Here is a 20,682-nt window from a genome sequence, read left to right as displayed (position 1 = left end):
TGTAAATTTTCTTCATATTGCAACTACTGACATCAACCTTTGTTGTGCGGGTGCTGATTTGTCTTATAGGCCCCAGCGCTGGGCTAAATTCGCCAAAGGAATAAATCTAAACAATAATGTATCACCTGACTGAATGACATTATAGATCAAAAGGCTTGATCCCTAAAGCAACAGTTCATGGCGATGTGCTTCGCTTAGAGTCTGTTTGAGATTTTCACACATCGATCACAATTGTTGTATTATGACATTTAATAGAATTATAATTCACTTTTTAATCAACACTTCTAATTATTTTGATACATTTTTGTGAATATGCACCCTAAATAAGCATAAAATTGTCATGATTTTTGTAACTTGTTATAGTCTTTCATTATATATATATATATATATATATATATATATATATATATATATATATATATATATATATATATATATTTATCTATATACAGTATATATATATCAATATATATATATATATATATATATATATTTATATATATATATATATATACATATATATACACATATATATATATATATATATATATATATATATATATATATATAACACAGGTTGGCTTCAAAGAAGATAACACATCAGTCCCTGTCACATTTTTAATGCTGAATCATGAGTGAACTCCCTTTGCAAATAGACTCCAAAGCATTAACAAACAAGGTATTTCACGGTAACACATCAGTGATTTATCGAAACATTACCGGTTGCTTTAGTCTTCATCGAACAACATCGTACCTGAAATTCCTTGCAATAGTCTCTCTCTCTCTCTCTCTCTCTCTCTCTCTCTCTCTCTCTCTCTCTCTCTCTCTCTCTCTCTCTCTCTCACTCATTGGTAGTAAAATGTTGCTCACACTTCCGAAAATACGAGTGTAGCTTGTGGAGCATCCCTTAACAGAAAGGAGTGAACCACCTTGAAGAACAAGATCCAAGGTCGGGAAAGCAAGAGATAGACTTCAGAAACGGGGATACGTCACCAATGCTGATTGCCGCTATGGTGAATCACCCTAAACCATGGACCACATCCTCCGCTGCTGCCTACTGGGACTTCCATGTTCTGATGTAGATCTACAGGAAGGAAATGACACAGTCATCCATTGCATACACTAGTGGTGCGATAAGATAGGATGATGACTTTCGGGAGTAAGTCGATTACGATTTCTTGAGCAGAGACTATTAGTATCAGCCACCACCATCATCTCCTCCTACGCCTATTGACGCAAAGGGCCACGGTTAGATTTCTCCATTTGTCTCTATCTTGAGCTTTTAATTCAATACATTTCCATTCATCATCTCCTACTTCATGCATCATAGTTCTTAGCCGTATAGGCCTGGGACTTCCAACTCTTCTAGTGCCTTGTGGAGCCCAGCTGAACGTTTGGTGAAATAATCTCTCTTGGGGAGTGCGAAGAGCACGCACAAAACATCTCCATCTACCCCACCCCATGATCTCATTAACATATGGCAGTCGAGTAATCTCTCTTATAGTTTAATTTCTAATCCTGTCTTGTCATTTAACTCCCAATATCCTTCTGAGGGGTTTGATCTCAAATCTACAAAATCTGTTGGATATTGTTTCATCGTCATACCACGTCACTAAACGGCTATATAGCCTGATTTTTATATATAATTTAAGGCGATTTTATTTCCAGATTTTACTTAACCTACCCATTGTCTGATTTTTTTCAATCTTTCAGCATCAGCCATAAGTTGCGTATATTCCGTGATTGTATTTCCTTAATAGTCATTGAATATTCACTGATGGGGCTAATATTTGTTGCACTTTCGCCTCTGGTTCTTTGCTATTGATATTCATTGTCATTATGCTAATGGAAGATATCAATCATTGCTTTTTATCAGGAGATAATGATAATCATTCTATCGTCTTTGTTTACACTCAAAATAATTTGATTTCCATCTGCTTTGTTTGTGCTTCTTATAATCATTGTATTTCCATCTACTTTGGTTGTGCTCATAATAAGTATATTTTCATAGGTGTTTCTGGTCCCCATCGTTAACCAAGGTATCTGTGAGCCTCTTCATGACTGGTAATAAATTCTTGCATTTCTATATTCGTGTTCATAAAGAAGCTGACACTGATGGAGTAAAATCTTTAAATTGAGTCAAGATCAGTATTTGAGTATTTTTATATAAAAGTTTAAGGTTGAAATACATATTTCAATACTTTAATAAATATAGTGAAGTTTTCTTTCAGAGTTGATCATACTCTTTCTTATAATTGAAGAATTTATTTCAATACTTTAAGAAATATAGTGAAGTTTTCTTTCAGAGTTGATCATACTCTTTCTTATAGTTGAAATACATATTTGAATACTTTGATAAATATACTGAAGTTTTCTATCAGAGTTGATCATACTCTTTCTTATAATTGAAAGACATATTTGAATACTTGAAAATTTTTGTAACTAAATACAACAGTTTGACGATATTCAAACGCTTTTATAAATTAGTTTTATGTCAAGTTGATTAAATATTTGAATACCTTTATTCGTCAGCTAAAACAGCTGAGTTACATATGTAGCTACTCTTACAAGATGACACATATAAACATCAGGTTATGAAGAAAAAATCCGAATTGTATTACAAGATAAAAGTTTATTAACAAATGTCCGATGACTTACTTATCACATTTCAAGAAATAGATGGTCGCAGTAGGCATTAGAACCCGTCGAATTGGTGAAGGATGTATAACAATGGTTTCTAGGTTTTCAAATTAACATTTTCTCACATATCCTATGATATGTCCTTGAATAGAAATGCCCTTTTGCTCTTTTCCTAACCCCCAGGCATATCACTGATTAGTTTTAGTTATACATTTGGTAGCTTCTTTTTTTTAACATTTCTAATGTCCTATGCTTTATGTTTGTTATATTTTTTTAAAGTTTTATTATACAAAAATAAGTTATTTGATTTTTTGAGATGATATGGTACATACAATGTACAAATTGAGTTATCCCCATAAGAAAGGATTAGAGAGTGTTATGTTATATATATACTGTATATATATTAATAATAAATGTGGTCGCATTTGGCATCAGTATGAGTTATATATAATAAAAAAACAGAGATTTGCGTGTATGTATGCGTATACATATCAATCTATATGTATGTGTGTATATATATAAGCGAACATACACAGCTACTTGCCCTAACAATGGACCAAGATAATAAGATGTGACAAAGACGACCTTCCGAGGAACAAAGTCTTCCATTCTTCAATTAATTTTATCTTTTCTTTGATGACATAAAAATGAATCAAGACAATTGACATTACTAGTTGGTGAACAGACTTTATAAGATATTAGAGTAATGACATATACAAAGGCTGCAATTTTTGTTTTTTGTCTTGTTGTTTTCTTTATTTCTTTTGCAATTTATAAATCTCTAGATGGAATTACATTTTCCTCGTGGTGGCAGGCGCCTTGTCTCGTAGTTAAGTCGAGAAAAGGAGACAAAACAAAGCTACTGGAAAGACATGGTATTAATTGTTATAAAAAAGACCCAAGAAAAAGAACAAACATTCTTGGGGTTTAATTCAACAAGAATTTATTACACATTTTCCACGTGTATACATATTTACATACATGTACATTGACATGCACGTATGCGTGTTGATGTACTTGTAGGCGAATTTGTTTTTTTTTTGTTATTTTTCCAAACGCAATGATCCAAATAATTGTATAAATCATATAAACAGGTACAACTTGTAGCACGAAAGAATTTAATCATATCTCTCAGCCGATCTGTTCTGCCAGAGCAGAAAACGCTAAAGTTAATCCTTCGATTTTTTTGTTGTTGTTGCTCTTCTTATGAGAGTGTAAAACTAACCTCAATAAATGCAAGGCAAGATAGATAGATATAGCGAAGGAGATATGAGGGAAAGTAGAGAGAAAGGAGGAGGAGGAGGAGGAGGAGGAGGAGAAGGAAAGAAAGTTATTTCTAAGATGTTCCTAATGAATTAATAAACATATGAACAAAGTCTTTCTCGAAAGAGACGAGCCTAATCCGTTTTTCCCTCTCTTTCACATTCTTAATAGAATCGAATTCTAATTTCTATCTTCTCGAAGACTTGCACAGTCTTCAAAGTACATATATAAAAAAATATTCTAATGAATAATTCCACGGCTTATTTATACACATTTCCCTCTTACTTGGATATGAATATAATAATACTAAACTGTCGATTGATACACAGTAATATGTAATGAAAGCAACGAGAGATTTCGTCTTGTGTGCGTGCAAAGGTGAGACCGGTAAAAGGCGTAGGAGTGAATTTAAAGAAGAAAAAAAATGTTAAAGAAAAAACCAAAGTGATGAATTTCGGTGCCACTCGGTGGAAGGAGAAGAAGAAGATTCCAAAGTGAGAAAACCCAAAGTGAATTAAACGAACACACTTGTAAAAAGGCGTAAAAAGTAAGAAGTCTAATCTTAATAACAGTCAGTCGTCCCCAGTCGAAACAACTGACTGTTGTGTCGAATAGATCTACTCCTAGACGTTGGAGTAAAGCAATCCGAACGTTAAAGGTACCTGTAATAAGGCTCATTATTCACTGTAGGAAAAAAGTTATCTTTCTTTCGTTCTATGCGTTGAAGAAATGCATTGGGTGTGACGTCGATGAAATTCGAAGCTGGCAACCCCATCGGTCGGTGGATTTAATAACGGTTGGAGAAAATAACTCTTTCAATTGCATTTGCTACAATAATAGGAATTAATTGGCACTATCACGAGGAGAGGCCACTAACCACTGGAATTATTGTTCACTATTTTTGTTTTCATTAAATAATCTTTTTCGGCTACAGGACGGCCAGCTTGTGAATTCCATCTTCCCTTTTATGCTTGTAAGAAGAGAAGGACGTGATTGCTTCGTTCTGTGACTTCAGTTGTCATTTCTTCAGCATCGTCACACGCGCACACTCACACACACATTCTTTCCGATGTTGTCCACTCATATAGTAATAAAACGATATTGATAATAAGACATTTATAACACAGCGAGTTGGCAAATTCTTCTTTTTTTTATATCCTAATTTAGTACTGTTTTGCCTTGGGTCAAGAGTCACTAGACAAGGAGACTCGTTCGTCCGACTTCTCTCTTCGGTGATGAAGAAGAAGAAGGCTTCGTTTTTTCTTTTTTTTTTTGTGGATTCAAAATGTCGCCTTTTGGAACGGGACGAGAACCGCCTTCTGGATGTCCACACACCGGAGAGGTGGAACATTTGCTATTGTCCTTTTCGAAAACGAACGAAAAATGAGATAAACAGCAGCATGCAGCAGGGCTGCCAGACATCCATCGACGTTTCATCGATAGAAACTTTTTTTCCTTTTTTTCACTTTCGCGTCTGCAGAAAGAAGGAAATATTCATTGAGCTCCTCTCTGGTTACTTTAGACAGGGGGGCTTCTACAGGAACATTTATGGACGATGTAGTTCCTCATCGAAGCTCCTCTGTGACTTTCCATCCTTTGTTTGGGTATCCATATATTTTCCTGTCCAGTTGATAATTCGAACGCCCAGTTAGGACTTTCAGTATTCTATCGTCTTCGTTTGTGAGTTCCTTCTGAAAACTGCCTCTGCGTCCCGCCAGAGCGGGAGAGAGGCGCCTTTCATGTAACACAAGAGATAGACAATCGTTAGTGAGAACGAGAATCATCGTCGTCGAAGATCGGATGCTCTTCGCTTGCCGCCAGTCAATTGTTCTCTCAGAAAGGTATGCGCAGGGTGGACCTAAGCTACCTTCTTCTTCAGGTTGACCAACTGCTGGGACAGGACGTCCTGCTCCGTCACGAATCTCTTTTGGGGCTGGGACTTGGTCTCCTGCTGCAGTTCCTGCTCGATGTCCTGGTTCTGTTGGGAAATAAAAGAAGCACATACGTTAGGTAACCACCAGGTAATATCTAGTCTTATTCAGTTATATAATTCACGAGAAAGCTTCCTTTGTGAGTAAAGGTAGATATTGTTAGGTAATTACAAAGAGTTGTTCAATGAGAATTCAATACAGTTATTATTGTTACTTTACTGCGTTTGTGCTGGTTACCTTGTGTTAAACAATAGAAGATAGGCAGTCCATGTCAATAAAGAATGCACAACATACAACACGTCCGTCTCTCTCTCTCTCTCTCTCTCTCTCTCTCTCTCTCTCTCTCTCTCTCTCTCTCTCTCTAAATACTTTTTTAACCATACTATTGTAGTACATGTACTTGTAGACTAGCTTGACGCACAGTTCTCGCGTACTACTTATACGTCATAAGTAATACCTTTGGCTGCGTAGAGTATAGATTTCTGTCTGAAGTCATACTTCCGTGAGCCCCGATAGAACATGCTTATTGCGTACGTGATATGCATAAAGAAACGTATAAATGAATGCCTCATTGATTAGTCGAACGAATTCTTTAAATAACCCACATTTCCTGCAAGTGTCGTCTTCTTGGCCAATAACTTAAAAGGTTTCTCTTGTGATATGAAGTCCCAGCCAATGATGTCAGGATTTCGTTTGACGTCATGCATTCGTCTACCAATCCTTAGAAGTTTTTACTTTGACGTCACATATCCATAGAATAATGAGGACATTTTTTTCTTTCTCTCTCTCTCGCTAGCTCTGACGTCAAAGGTGCTTGAGTACGTGGGGAGAGAGAGGTCCAAGAGTGGTTCGTGTGACGAGGTACTCTGAATACCAAGTGTTTTCACTAAGTTATCTTTCTCGGGAAGAAATATTCCAGTCTAGAAATTGATTTCTCTTTGCGGCATGCAAATGTCACTTGGAATACCATGGAATGATTACATACACGTATTCCTAAGCAACTAATGAATGCAATACAATACAATTTTTTCCCCTCACACTACGTGACTGAATAAAACCACCGCTAGCGTCACCAATGAAAAGCTTAAAGGTGTATTGCTGCGTCCAATCGTGTAATGAATGAAAGTTCTTAATCAAAGGCATGGAGTTTCTTTTAAATAATCGTCAGCTTGAAATAAACAAAGGTATTTTGAATGATAAGGAAAACAGGAATATAAACTGTAAATAGTATAAATTTTGCACTGTTTATCCCAGATTAAGATAAAGACAGAAAAGGATTGTAATAATGATCAGATGAAGAGGAAACTTATTTAAATCAACGGGTTCTTAGGACCGAGGATATGAGATAGGGAAGGGTAATGGAAAGAGTGTGTGTGGGGGGGGGGGGTATGGGAAGGGCAAGGAGAGGAAACGGCAAATCAACGAAGAAAAGGAAAGGGGGAAGAAGACGTGAGATTCGTCATGACATCGTGACTAACTATCTATCCTCTGCGAAGGTGGAGGGCAGACCAAACTCGACCTGGTCTATCTCACTTTAAAGGGAACGGAGTGCTGAGTGGGAGGTAGGTGTTGCCAACCGAGCAGTCTCGCTTTTTCTCTCTCTATCTCTCTCTTTCTCGTATATATCTACTTTTTAAAGTATCTTATCATCTCTGAAGGAGTTAAATCTATTCTCCTTTGACTTCTAAAGTCAAGAATTAGATGGTGCTCTCATTCTTAAGGATCACTTCACGAAGAGGAAATTCGGTAGAGGTGGCAATCTCAAGCCACCCACACAGTGGCCCCCAACAGGTTGCTTTAGGTTCTGTCGCCATGACAACACAGCCTTTTGTAAGAGAGAGAGAGAGAGAGAGAGAGAGAGAGAGAGAGAGAGAGAGAGAGAGAGAGAGAGGAGAGAGAGGGGGGGGGATTATGAATTACGGTACTGGTAGGAGATATATAAGAAAAAGTAATTACCAGCCGTATGTGTTCTCTCTCTCTCTCTCTCTCTCTCTCTCTCTCTCTCTCTCTCTCTCTCTCTCTCAGTAACGAGGTTTAAGGGTGGAGGGTTCTAACACAAACCTCAGCTTTAATATGTGGGTGTATGTGCGGGAGGTTCCAAATGGCTCTCGTGAAAGAGAAATTCGGAAGGTCGTTATGCGGTGTGGTTTGGATGTTACAGCTTCTCCTACAGGAGCGTCCTACAGGAAGGGGTTTTCGCCTAAGGGCATCGAAGCGTTCAACTAGGTAAATTTAAAACGCAATTGACTGATTATGCTCTTGCCCAAAACAGCGATCATCACCAGCAGATGTTTTCGGGACACAAATTTAACTAAATTTTAAAGGAGAAATTTGCTAACATTTATTTTCAGAACTTTAATTCCAAGTTTATAATATCTAATACTCAAGTGTTTTCAAAACTTTATTTTAGGCTCTAATAAAAATGAGAAAAGCTAAGACTTCACCCTTCTCTCTGTCTCTCTTTCAAAGGATCCAAGTCCTTCAGTTCATCATTTATCATTCTCTTTCTCTAGTGCCTCCTCCCCCGCCGCACAGGTCGTAAGCTGGGCCCACGCCCCACCCCCTTCCTCGCTTCCCGCTCTGTCTTCCAGTATGGTAGAGAGAGAGAGAGAGAGAGAGAGAGAGAGAGAGAGAGAGAGAGAGAGAGAGAGAGAGAGTGGATCAATAAGCGCACCGCCCACGCTCGCAAGCCCTTGCGCATAGCATTTAAGTCTTTATGAGTTCCGTGGCGTAGAGACCATTCTCCCTGGCTCGCTTTGTCCAGCGTCTCTTGGATGTTTATTTCTAGCAAATTTCGTTGGCTAACCTTGGCTACTTCGGCTATTTATTGCCCTGATAATGGACGGACACTAGATGGAATGAGCTAATTTTGGATTAGACATTTCTCATTTTCTTCGCGTGTGAATCGTCATCAACGTCTTATTGAGGGATGTTTGTGGGTAAGATAGTTTACGATGTCTCTTACTCTCATATATATATATATATATATATATATATATATATATATATATATATATATATATATATATATATATATATATAATTTCATATGAGAGAGAGAGAGAGAGAGAGAGAGAGAGAGAGAGAGAGAGAGAGAGAGAGAGAGAGAGAGAGAGAGAGCATGATGAAAAGGAGATTGAAATTCTAGGGAAAAATAAATGAGAGGATAAGAAGCTAGATAAGAAAGGGGTGGGGGATTAAGAATGAGATAAAGTATTGAAAAGGAGTGAAGAGTCAATTGGAAGTTAGCGAACGATAGAGAAAGGAAGAGAAGATAAAGAGAAGACAGGATGGGTTAAGGTGGAAGAGAATGTTCAAAAAATTAAACATTGATAAAAAAAGAAGAAGAAGAAGAAGAAGAGGAGGAGGAAGAATAATAATAATAAGAAGAAGTAGTAATAGTAGTAGTAGTATAAGACGAACTATCAGATGAATAGGGAGAGAGAATATGAAGAAAGAGACAAAGGAAAAACAGAAAGAAAGGGAAGAATATACAAAGATAGAAAGAGAAGAGGAAGAATATAAGAAGTAATAAACGAAGGAAAAGTATGAAGAAGGAAGAGGAAGAGGAAGAAATGGAGATGACGGGAAATTTTCCGATAAAAACCGTGGCGCCACAGAGACTTCACCGAGGTGGAACGACTTTCTCCGGGAGAAAGGAAAAGAAAATACTCTTCCCTTTCCTCATTCTTCCCCCCCCCCCCTTTCTATCTTCTCAGATCTTCCCTTTCATTCCCAAAGCTCCAGGGTACCGTCTTTTCAGACGCGTTTCCCGTTTCTTTTGTTTCGTGAGGATGCGGTTGTGTATCGGTGAACCGTTCAAGACGAACCTATTTCAGCAACGATATATATATATATATATATATATATATATATATATATATATATATATATATATATATATATATATATATATATATATATATATATATATATATATATATACATATTAGCGCATAATTCCCGTTTTAAATATTACTAATAAATATTATTCAAACTACATAATTTTAGAATCTAAGATTTCGATTTAAAAATAAACATTATTCCCGTTAAGAACCTATTTGTAATTTTCCAAAAATAGAAACATTTAGTATAAGTAAAATTCTTTAAATTCTTCCATTTACTTACAAAATCAAATATACAAAATGTGAACGAAGCACGAGAGCCAGATCAGAATCAGAAGTGAATTAATAATCCGTCAATAATTCGTCCAAGAAAGTCTCGATGAAACACAAGAGCTAGAAATGCTAACGTAGTAGTAGTAGTAGTAGTAGTAGTAGTAGTAGTAGTAGTAGTAGTAGTAGTAGTATTAGTAGTAATAATAATACAGTAATGGTAACAAATGTTGCACAGAAACATAAACAATGTATAAACCAGGTATTTTATTAATTTATCAATTTTTCCAAACATATACACGTGTGCATACCAACTACCCAGGAAAAGCATGAACGCGCACGTATGTATTTATTTCTTACATATTTCCTAAATAAAATATACTGAATTCTAATAATTTAAGTGGCTCTGCGTGTATTTCGGACGAAAATGACTGTGCTTAAACAAGGGAACGCCGAAAGACATTTAAAGTTTGCTAATTAAAACTTTACGCTAAATTTCCGCTGGGAAATTAGTAATTACATCAGTTCATCAGTAATTACATACTTTGTGTTCGTGATTGGAGTTCATACAATAGAATACGCTTTTTACGCTAAAAAATTATGGCTTTAATTACGTCGTTAATATCGTTATACAGGAATATATTTCTTCGCTAATTGTGGTAAATAGATTTTTTTTTATCTTTATAATGCGTAAGACTGACTAATAATAATAATGATGATGATAATAATAATAATAATAATAATAATAATAATAATAATGATTTGTTTAAACTATATTTGTTATAATTTAGTGCGTAACTTTTCATCCATTTAAAAAATAAATTGGTAATATAAAAAGTTTAACTAGTAACAGATCTTTCTGAAACAGTGCAATTCTTCGAATATACCTCTTTAGACTATCAATAAAAAAAAGTATACTGTGTGAAGCATGACTTATCATTCACCCTCTTCATTGATCGAAAATTCTACTTATTCAAGTTTAGCTGGCGTTCTTATACTGACGATAAGAAACGTCGGAAATGTTGACGTAAGACTGTCATTCGCTCTCATGCCATCGCAACTCTTATTAATTTTGAGTCTTTCATACAAGCGATTCATTACCTGGATCTTTCATTTGAGACTTTGATTTTCATCAAATTTTCATCAATGCCACATGATTCATTCTGACTCAGGATTCATCTCAAAAGGAATTTCATTAGAGTTGACTTTCACCCATAAGAAACTTTAATTTACCATTCACTCTCACCCACAAGAAACTTTCATCTACCGTTGACTTTCACCTACAAGAAACTTAATTTGCCGTTGATTTTCACCTACAAGAAAATTTCATTTCCCGTTGACTTTCACTTAAAAGAAACTTTAATTTACCGTTGACTCTCACCCGCAAGAAACGTTCATTCAGTGTCCATGTCCAAGAAAGAAATCCTCCGAAGGGGAAGAATAAAGTTCTAAAGACCCCAAACTCACCTGTCGGACCTTCCTCTCTCTGTCCAGGTACTTCATGAGGGCGTCGTATTTGCTCTGCATGAATGGGGTCATCGCCGCCTGGGAGACATCCTTAGGCTGGGCCTCGACGACGGGGACGCCGGAGCTTTCGCTGATGACTGAGGGGGAGGCCTGGGCTGAGACGGCGACGGCGGGGGTCTCCTGCTGGGGCTGTTGCTGCTGGGTACTGACAGTGTCTTCCTGGGCAACAGCAGCTGAAGCAGCGCCTCGGACAGAGATGGGTTCGGTGTTCTTCTTGACCTGGGGCTCCATCTGGGGAAGTAAACAAAGGTTGATGTAGATGGCTGGTTGTTATTATTGTTATTGTTTGAGTGTGTGTGTGTGTATGTATAAGTGTGTGTATATATATATATATATATATATATATATATATATATATATATATATATATACTGTGGGTTTATTATATTTATCTTATATAAACGGAAAGTTGTGCAGTCTAATGTATGTATGTATGAATGTATGTATGTGTATGTATATATATATTTATATATATTGGACATTAGAATAAATCATAAATAAGACTTTTCCTGTTAGAGAGAGAGAGAGAGAGAGAGAGAGAGAGAGAGAGAGAGAGAGAGAGAGAGAGAGAGAGAGAGAGAGAGAGAGAGAATCGTCTCCTACCTCTTCAGGGACAGTTGTAATTTGACGGGCGAACACAGGTCGTCTGACGGAGGTTGAAGGGATGTCAAGGGCCTCTTCCTTCTGTCCCTTCCTCATGGGCACTGGAACTCCCATGGCTACCTGGTGGGCACCAAGGAGGGGCATGGTGTTCTTCTTGTTGATCTGCAATAGGTAGATAAATACAAAATTATAAAAAAAGGATAATGATGAATAAATATTGGATTATAAATATTAATAAGTGTCAGTATTCATAATAAAAGACTCATGTTGCCATCAAAGAGGCACACATATTCAATATTCACCTTTCTGTCCATAAGAGCCTGAAGCTGGCTTTCGGTGTTATCTTCAATTTCGGCTTCGCGTTCCAATGTTTCAAGATCCTCCAAGGAATATCTGTGGCGGGGGGACAAAATATAAAACTTGCATTACTATTTTGTTGCAAAAATATAATGATTATTAATTTTAACTATTTATTTAGCTATGTATCTATATAATTCAAAATTAATACAGTTATTCAAAATCCTTGAGCTCACCTTCCGGAACGATGGTCAAGGAGGAACTGCAGAAGGGCGGCGTTATCGCTATCGGATTTATCGGAGATGTCGTCGTTGGCAACGTCATCATACCAGGTGCCGTCGTCATCATTATAGCTATTGTAGTCATACGCGTAGTCATCATTATTGTTAGCGTTAGCCAGGTACGGTAGCAAAGCAACAATTGCTTCCTAGAAAGCAAATAAGAACCCATTAAAATCAGGATGAAAGAGCTTTCACGTATGTAAGGGTGCACTATATCTGATAAACTCTACGGACATTGCGACCAGAACTTCACTTACAGCGTTTATTCTTGGTCTCTGCTGGGTGGCGTATTCATTACGGTAAGCTGGTTGGTATTCTGGAAGTTCGTAGGGCTGGTCCTGCACGTATCCACCGAGATATTCGGACAGGCTGCCGTCCATCAATTGATCTCGCGATCTCCCACTGCTTCGGGAGACAACATCCCGTGTATAAGGGTAACCCAGCGTGGGCCCTGTCAGGGTCAGCACCAACAAAGTTGTAAGCACCTTGTACGTTTCCATCTGCAAAGACGAAATGAAAAGTTGAAGTTTCCTCTGGTCAGCTGTCTTTACAATATTAGTCATGTTTTATTCAACCATTTGCCAGTAGGTCAAATAACACAGGCAAGAAGGCAAGTATAAATGAAGGCACATACAAAGTGTGTATACATACACAAATGTGAAGCATAAATGTATGCAAGCATATTAGCATGAATGTAGGTTTAATTGGAATCATGTTTCCATGATCGGACGAATAAAAACAAGGGTAGTTTTCTATTCAACGCAATCCAAAAGTTCCAAGATGGTTATAGATTTTCATTATCATAATTTTTTTTTTTCAAAATTTCTTAAAGTAAATCTATTTACTTTTGATTATGTAATATCTAACACTTGTTTTATATTAACTAAAAGCTGTCAACATTCATTTGAGATTCATCGGATGCAACACGGTGAATATGGTTTTCAAAATAGAGACAATAAGATAAATACGCTTTAATGAAAATAACTGGATATACGACGATTTAAATACTGAAATAATCAGCAAAAGTAGTTGTGATGGCGGTAGTATAGAGTGCCATTAATTTCTATTAACAGTGTCTGTGAATTGAAATCGATAATCACTAACATTGAAGACACACCTTCACTATAAAGCAAATATAAATATTGACTCACATTATATACATTATAAGTAGAAGACAATTGAAATGATCGATCCCAACGATTTTCCGATAACTCAGCTGTCAGGTCAGAAAATGCTGTTACAATCCTCGCTGGTCAATGATGCGCTATTAATAACGACAGTTAAAGCTATGGGAGAACACTGTCTGTACCGCCAAGTAAAGAAAAGAAATCTATTTTTGTCTTCTCACTTCACAATAACAGAGTCGAGTATATCGATGTGGCAGGTAGCAGGGAGCCGTTCGTTGTCAAAATAACAAAAGTGGCGTATCTAAGATGTAGCGTGCCAAGGTCGTTATTATATGCGGACAGAAAATGAGTCTGCAGGTAATGTCGAAAGCGGTAAAGTCGAAAATCACATTAACCTCAGACCACAGACACAGACTTACGTTCCACTCCACTGCGGCTGTTTAGAGGACGATAGTTATGGGTCAGGTGGTTTGCGTGATATCGTGATTGGATGCAACACGATAGCTGAAATTCTTTTATCCTTTGGGACGTCGTACGATATTTCATTTACTTTATTCAAGTAATCCAACGAAAGAAATATTGATAAGCTTTCCATAGAGACAATAAGATACTTGAAGTTGCCTGAAGAATGGTTGAGACACTTAAATGGACGAGGCTAAAATTGTTTCTAAGGCTCAATACGAGGCTGAATGGTTCGGCGCACAGAAGGGCTATGAATGTTTTAGGAGGTCTCAAAATAGGACGTAAAAACTTCGCGAGCAGATTTGAATTGACCTTTCCATTTATAGATCATTTCGTAATGTGAGCTTCTTGAAACCTAACATGTTGATCTAAAGAGTCGGTTGATTACTGCCTTTGTCGGTACACAGTTACAGAGGAGAATATTTCGTATTATAGAATCGGATATGCAATTCCAGTGTTTTAAGTTTGGGCGTGTGTTTGTTAAGTAGATGAAAATGCCCTGAGGCTATCTTTTATCTAGAGAGAACGCTTTTGAGTTTGTCAGTTGTATAATAAACATATATTCAAAAGACAATATAACAAATTTCAGGCTCACACACTAACATACAGCAACACCACATCACTTACATTTTGCATTAATATCATGGCACAGGCATTGAAGTCTCCAGCCTGCTTCTCTCTCTCTCTCTCTCTCTCTCTCTCTCTCTCTCTCTCTCTCTCTCTCTCTCTCTCTCCAAATACAAACATACCACACGCTCAAAATGAGAAATGAAACTTACCTTTATAAAAAAAGGGTCTAGGCAATCACCAATCACTTCAGATATCACTGGATTAAGTTCGTCACTTGCCACTAAGTAACAAGAAAACTTAAAGTTCCTTCGATTAATCACTTAAATTTGGTTTGTTTTTCCTTTTTACTGTAGAAGTGAAAGAGCCTCGACTTGTTTTGGTCAACGGTAGAGTCGTCCAGCAAAGCTCGCGTCCTGTTTTCTTTCGTGAGCGTGTATTTCGCGGTATCTCAGGCTAGCTTCCCTTCTCTCTTTCGCTGTCTCGCTCTCCTCTCTTTAGCTCTTGCTCGGTTGTCGCTGTATCAGCTTGTGTCGAAGTGCAGCTCTGACAGTCCCTTATATACTCTTGTTTCTGCGCAGGGAATATCCACCTACACGGCCTGATTCACAGCTTTCTTTCACTGAGTTGGGGTGGTCATGGATGTAACGACGCAGCCCATTGGTGGATCGCTATTGATTATTACTACGACCGCTCTCCGCCAATAGGAAGCATGAAACGCCACTGACGTCAAGAGCTGGGCCAATGAGTGAATCGCTTTAGGATGGGAGTCGACTTCGTTCAGAGAATTCTCAGCCCTCGTCGGCACCTCTGACGTCACTGCACGGGCTGGAAGGAGGACGTCCTGACCCATGGAAAACAAAACACAAAGTCGAAAATTGTTACAGGAGGAGGGACGGTTTCTAAAAATAGATCCGCGCTCAAACCCGGAGTCAGTCGCACGCTTCATGTTTCTAATATTCCCGTGTATTTATTACCACTCTATCTATAGCACTTAAACATTTTCCACGTACGGATAATAAAGGATTTTTCTGTCAATCAGACTCAATTATCTAATAAAACCTTCGCTCCAGTCATATCACCGACTCTCATCGTAGCATTCCTGTGCCATAGGACCTGGGTGTCACTTTAAGTGAGGTTCTATTTTTAGATTTGGTTATATGCCCGTCCCGATGACTGTGTCAGCTCCAGACCAGTTTCATACATACGTTGCCAATAATTGCACTGTCTTATCATATTTCTTCCACATTCTTCATTCAAATTAATGTGGAGGGATTTCAGTGCGTCACAAAAGCCATTTCTTATTCGATTTCAACCAAGATTTAAGTGCTTTTTCTGAGTAAGAAGAAGACTTACGTATCGCTATATTATGTCATTATCAATCTCATAAAAGTTGAATTCTCCTTTCTCTGGAATAATTACTTTTTTAAAATGAATGAAATGAAATGAGGCCAATTCTTTAGGATGTCATATCGTTAAATAATTTCTGAAATGATAAATGGAATTTTTAAGAATCAGGAATTTAATTGAAACAGGATTGAAATGATATACAGTGTGATTCAAAACCAAATGATATATAGTTGTTAAAAAAATATATTGAATAGCATATTTATTAAAACCTTGTCTGGATAACACCCTCACTTAGCAGACTTCTCTTGACCTAAAAGATACTGGAAAAACATTGAACAAATATCAATGAAAAAACATATTTCAGGTTCCACTCAATAAGCTTGGTTTCTGTTATATGTATTAATTCCCCTACAAATCACCCATAAACCTAATTGTTTATTTATTTTTTCGTAATAATTAAACACACTAGAACTGTTCCCTTTATAGTCAGGGTTTTCAGAACCATTTCAAATACGAATGAGGAGAAAGAAGAAGGGTACGATGATTATAATGATAATTATCAACATACCGAGGATGACGATACTTATGGACATGAAATTGTAATAAACGAGCAAAAGGAAGGTATCACTGGAGAACCCTCTACCATATGGTATGGCTTTGCGGATGCGTCCGGCGAGATGAGGACGGTTTTAGAAAAAGGCGTACTTCAAAGCTTCGTCCTTTTGCAAGTGTGTTTCTCCATCATATTTTGTGGGTAGGGCGACTAGATGGATTGGATGTCAGGAGGCAAGTAACAGAAAAATTTGAATCTTGTTCTTTCTTTCCTTCATTCTTTTCTTTGTATGTATGTATGTATGTATGTATGTATATACCCAGCATATATTAAAAATACGAAGAAATGTCAGTCAAACACAAGGAAATTGAGTTATTGCTCCGGAATGTATGTATGTATGTATGTATGTATGTATTATTATTATTATTACTAGCCAAGCTACAACCCTAGTTGGAAAAGCAAGATGCTATAACCCCAAGTATTTATGTACAGTATGTATGCATCTACCCAATAGATATAAAAAAATACTGAGAAACGTCAGTCAAACACACAGAAAAAAATGAGTTACTGCATAAAAGGAATAAAAATGATGAGCAAATGGAAACACAAAAATAGAAAGGCACAGGACTTTGCAACGGCAAAACCAGGTTACTCGACGATCAGACTAAAGCCTCTAAATATGGGACAAAGGGATGGCAATTCTCAATTTGATTTCAGACGAGCAAAAAATACAATTGGCAACGAAAAGGAAGGCAGCAGTCATGGAACAGAAGGCGAAGTATTTTTTTGATCTTTTCTATTCTTCTATTTTTTGCTCCGTTCTCGTCCTATTATTTTGTTACATTTTTTTATAGTTTAATTAAGAAGCATTTATCTTAATGTTGTTACTCATCTTAAAATATTTTATTTTTTCTTATTTCCTTTCCGCACTGGGCTATTTTCCCTGTTGGAGCCCCTGGGCTTATAGCATCTTGCATTTCCAACTAGGGTTTAAGCTTTGCAAGTAATGATAATAATAATAATAATAATAATAATAATAATAATAATAATAATAATAATAATAATAATAATAAATTGAAGAGTTCTGTAACACACGGTGAGATCTTTATTATTTTCTTTATTTCACATAATTTTTTAGCAAATAGAAAAATATTGACAAAAGATAAGATGTTTATAGGTCTTATTTTTTTTTCTCTATTCATGTCCCTTTCGCTGCAAATGGAGGTTTGAAATAGAAAGTGAAGTGTTTACCTTGAGATACGCTTCTTTTATTTTTCAGGAACTGGGAGAGTTCTGAAATAGAGAATGAAGTGTTTAGACTTTTCATCCTTTCAATGTTTTATTTTTCTCATTTTCAAGGCCATTTTCTTCCTCTTTTTTCTACTTATCCATTTTTTCCTCTTCATCGCTATTCGGGATGAAGCCTTTTCAAAAACAGAAATTATAATTTTAGTTAATTATTTCCTAAACTGATTAATATATATTTTCCATCACCAAAAGAGATGAACGCTTTATGACGAATAAATATCAAATATAAATTAAAAAAAGGCTCCGATAAAAATATAACTTGCCTTTTTCCATCAAGAAAATAAATACTGTATCCATTGTCTCGATAAGACATTCTGTTAAAAAATAGTATTCAAAACGTACAATTTTCTCTTCGAAGATCCATTATCAAAATTAATAATGATCTGAACAGAATCATCTTCATCCTAAGAAGTCAAGAATTATGAAGGGAATTCCACTTCGATACTGAATATTAGTTCCTTTCGTTCGTTTTAGATTGCCTTGCGTTTGCAAGACACGGGTTCTTGCGTTGGCATGCCGTAAATAATTCTGAACAGAACACACCATTAAAGGTTTGACTAAATTTTGAACAAAGAAAAATCTGGTTAATTAGACGAAAATTTCCGGGGTTCAAGTATACGATTTGCTTATCCATAAGTTTGTTTATATATATATATATATATATATATATATATATATATATATATATATATATATACATATATATAGAATAGAATTGAACAGAAAACAAGAGTCACTGCCACAATCATTCTCTAAATTGTGGATGAGTTCCAAGTCACGTAAAATTTCACCAATAATTGTTCCTTCATAATCTTACAATATATATATATATATATATATATATATATATATATATATATATATATATATATACATACATATATATATATATATATATATATATATATATATATATACACACACTTCACGTCAATATATATATATATAATTATATATACACATACATAATATACATACATACATACATACATACATACACACACACACACACATATATATATATATATATATATATATATATATATATATATATATATATATACTTGGCATATATATACATATAATTATATATATATATATATATATATATATATATATTTATATATATATATATATATATATATACTTGACGTATATATACATATAGTATATATATGTATATATATATATATATATATATATATATATATATATATATATATATATATTATACATATTTGTGTGTGTGTATAATCGAATTTGCTTTTCCTACGTCCTTCTCTTAATACCAGATATTTTTCGCCCGTATTCATTCAGAATTCCAATGCACTTAGAAAATATTTCATTCAAATTATGAAGAATGCACACTGTTCTTAAAAGATTTTCATAAAAAAAAAAAAAAAACTGCGGCATTGTTCATTCATCATTAAGTTATTTTCAGAATGAATTCTTAGTGAGTTTTATATTAGGTTTCTACAGTGACACTAAAAGTTATTGTCTTAAATCATGAAAGTAACCACTTGGAATTACGGCCGCCTCTTCCATGACTATTTTATAATAGTAACAAGAAGGAACTCTAACCTTAACGTTGACAAGTATAAATATTTGTTTGCGTGTATATGTGCCTGTGCTGTTACTTACACACACACACACACACACAAATATACACACTCACACACTGACACGGATTTTGTTATGACAGCTTTGGATTCACTAAAAAAAAAAAAAAAAAAAAAAAACATGGTTTCTGCGCCCTCTCCCTTGTGTTTTGAAACACGTTCAGCTCCCCCCCCCCTTATTTCCATAATTTCCCTCATTATAACAAAAAGTTCATTCTCCTTTTGGCTCTCTTCCTTCTCTTGAATTATTTCTTTGGTTATCATATGACAATATTTCAATATTTTGTTATCTTCACTTAAAAATCTGTATTTTATTCTTGTCTAACTTTCCTACATCCCATTAGAGACCACAACGTCTCATTTCTAACTTTCATCCCGGAAAAGGAAAGCTTTTTTTCTTTTTTTTTTTATCTATTTACACTATAAAGAAACACCTTTGGCCGAGAAACAGACATTGCCCACATTTTTACTTTTTATTCCATTTTTTTTACCCTTCTAAAACAAACACACATTCCTTTATTTTCTAAAAAAAAAAAAAAACCACCCAGCATTTTAACTCACTAAAACAGATCATTTACTTGATCAGATTCGCATTCAAATGTTTCCTCCTCCTCCTCCTCCTCCTCCTAGGAAAAAAAAAAAGATCGGAAGTTCTTCGTAAAAATATACTGATTTCAACCGTATTTCAGTAAAATATAGGCGAACGTAAATTTTACCCTACCTTGTTATTCCCTTTTACGGGTTGGTGACCGTAATATCACTCCTTGACATCAATATATCCGTTTTAAAACGGCAAATGCCTGGTAACATTTATTGTAGGATTTTTACCGTTTTTTACGGCAAAATTTTTAGTGTTGTTTTCCATCTCATCCAATAAAAGCCAAAAGCCGGCATCAACACAATCGTAAATATGAGCTGCATTAACTCAACGCCTGTCAATAATGTCGAAACTGAAAACATACGACAAACTTCTATTCCAAGCAGGACATGGTATTTCTAACTGAAAGACAATAAAAACTAGAGGGGCACTCAGTAGAGA

General features: G+C 35.7%; 1 protein-coding gene across 1 annotated transcript; it reads right to left on the bottom strand.

The window, feature by feature from the left end:
* Positions 1 to 2,612: 2,612 nt before the first annotated feature.
* LOC137631070 (uncharacterized) lies at positions 2,613 to 15,355 on the bottom strand. Its single transcript, XM_068362676.1, has 7 exons — positions 15,026 to 15,355; positions 12,915 to 13,157; positions 12,613 to 12,803; positions 12,382 to 12,472; positions 12,080 to 12,241; positions 11,417 to 11,707; positions 2,613 to 5,881 (listed from the first exon to the last, which is right to left on the bottom strand). Exons 2-7 carry the CDS (start codon positions 13,155 to 13,157, stop codon positions 5,762 to 5,764), a joined length of 1,098 nt encoding a protein of 365 aa, XP_068218777.1. The 5' UTR covers positions 15,026 to 15,355; the 3' UTR covers positions 2,613 to 5,761.
* Positions 15,356 to 20,682: the final 5,327 nt, after the last annotated feature.

This window comes from Palaemon carinicauda, chromosome 39, assembly GCF_036898095.1.
Source record: "Palaemon carinicauda isolate YSFRI2023 chromosome 39, ASM3689809v2, whole genome shotgun sequence".
NCBI lineage: Eukaryota > Metazoa > Arthropoda > Malacostraca > Decapoda > Palaemonidae > Palaemon > Palaemon carinicauda.
Note: the sequence above shows the minus strand (reverse complement) of the source record. Positions and strands in the feature narration are given on the sequence as shown.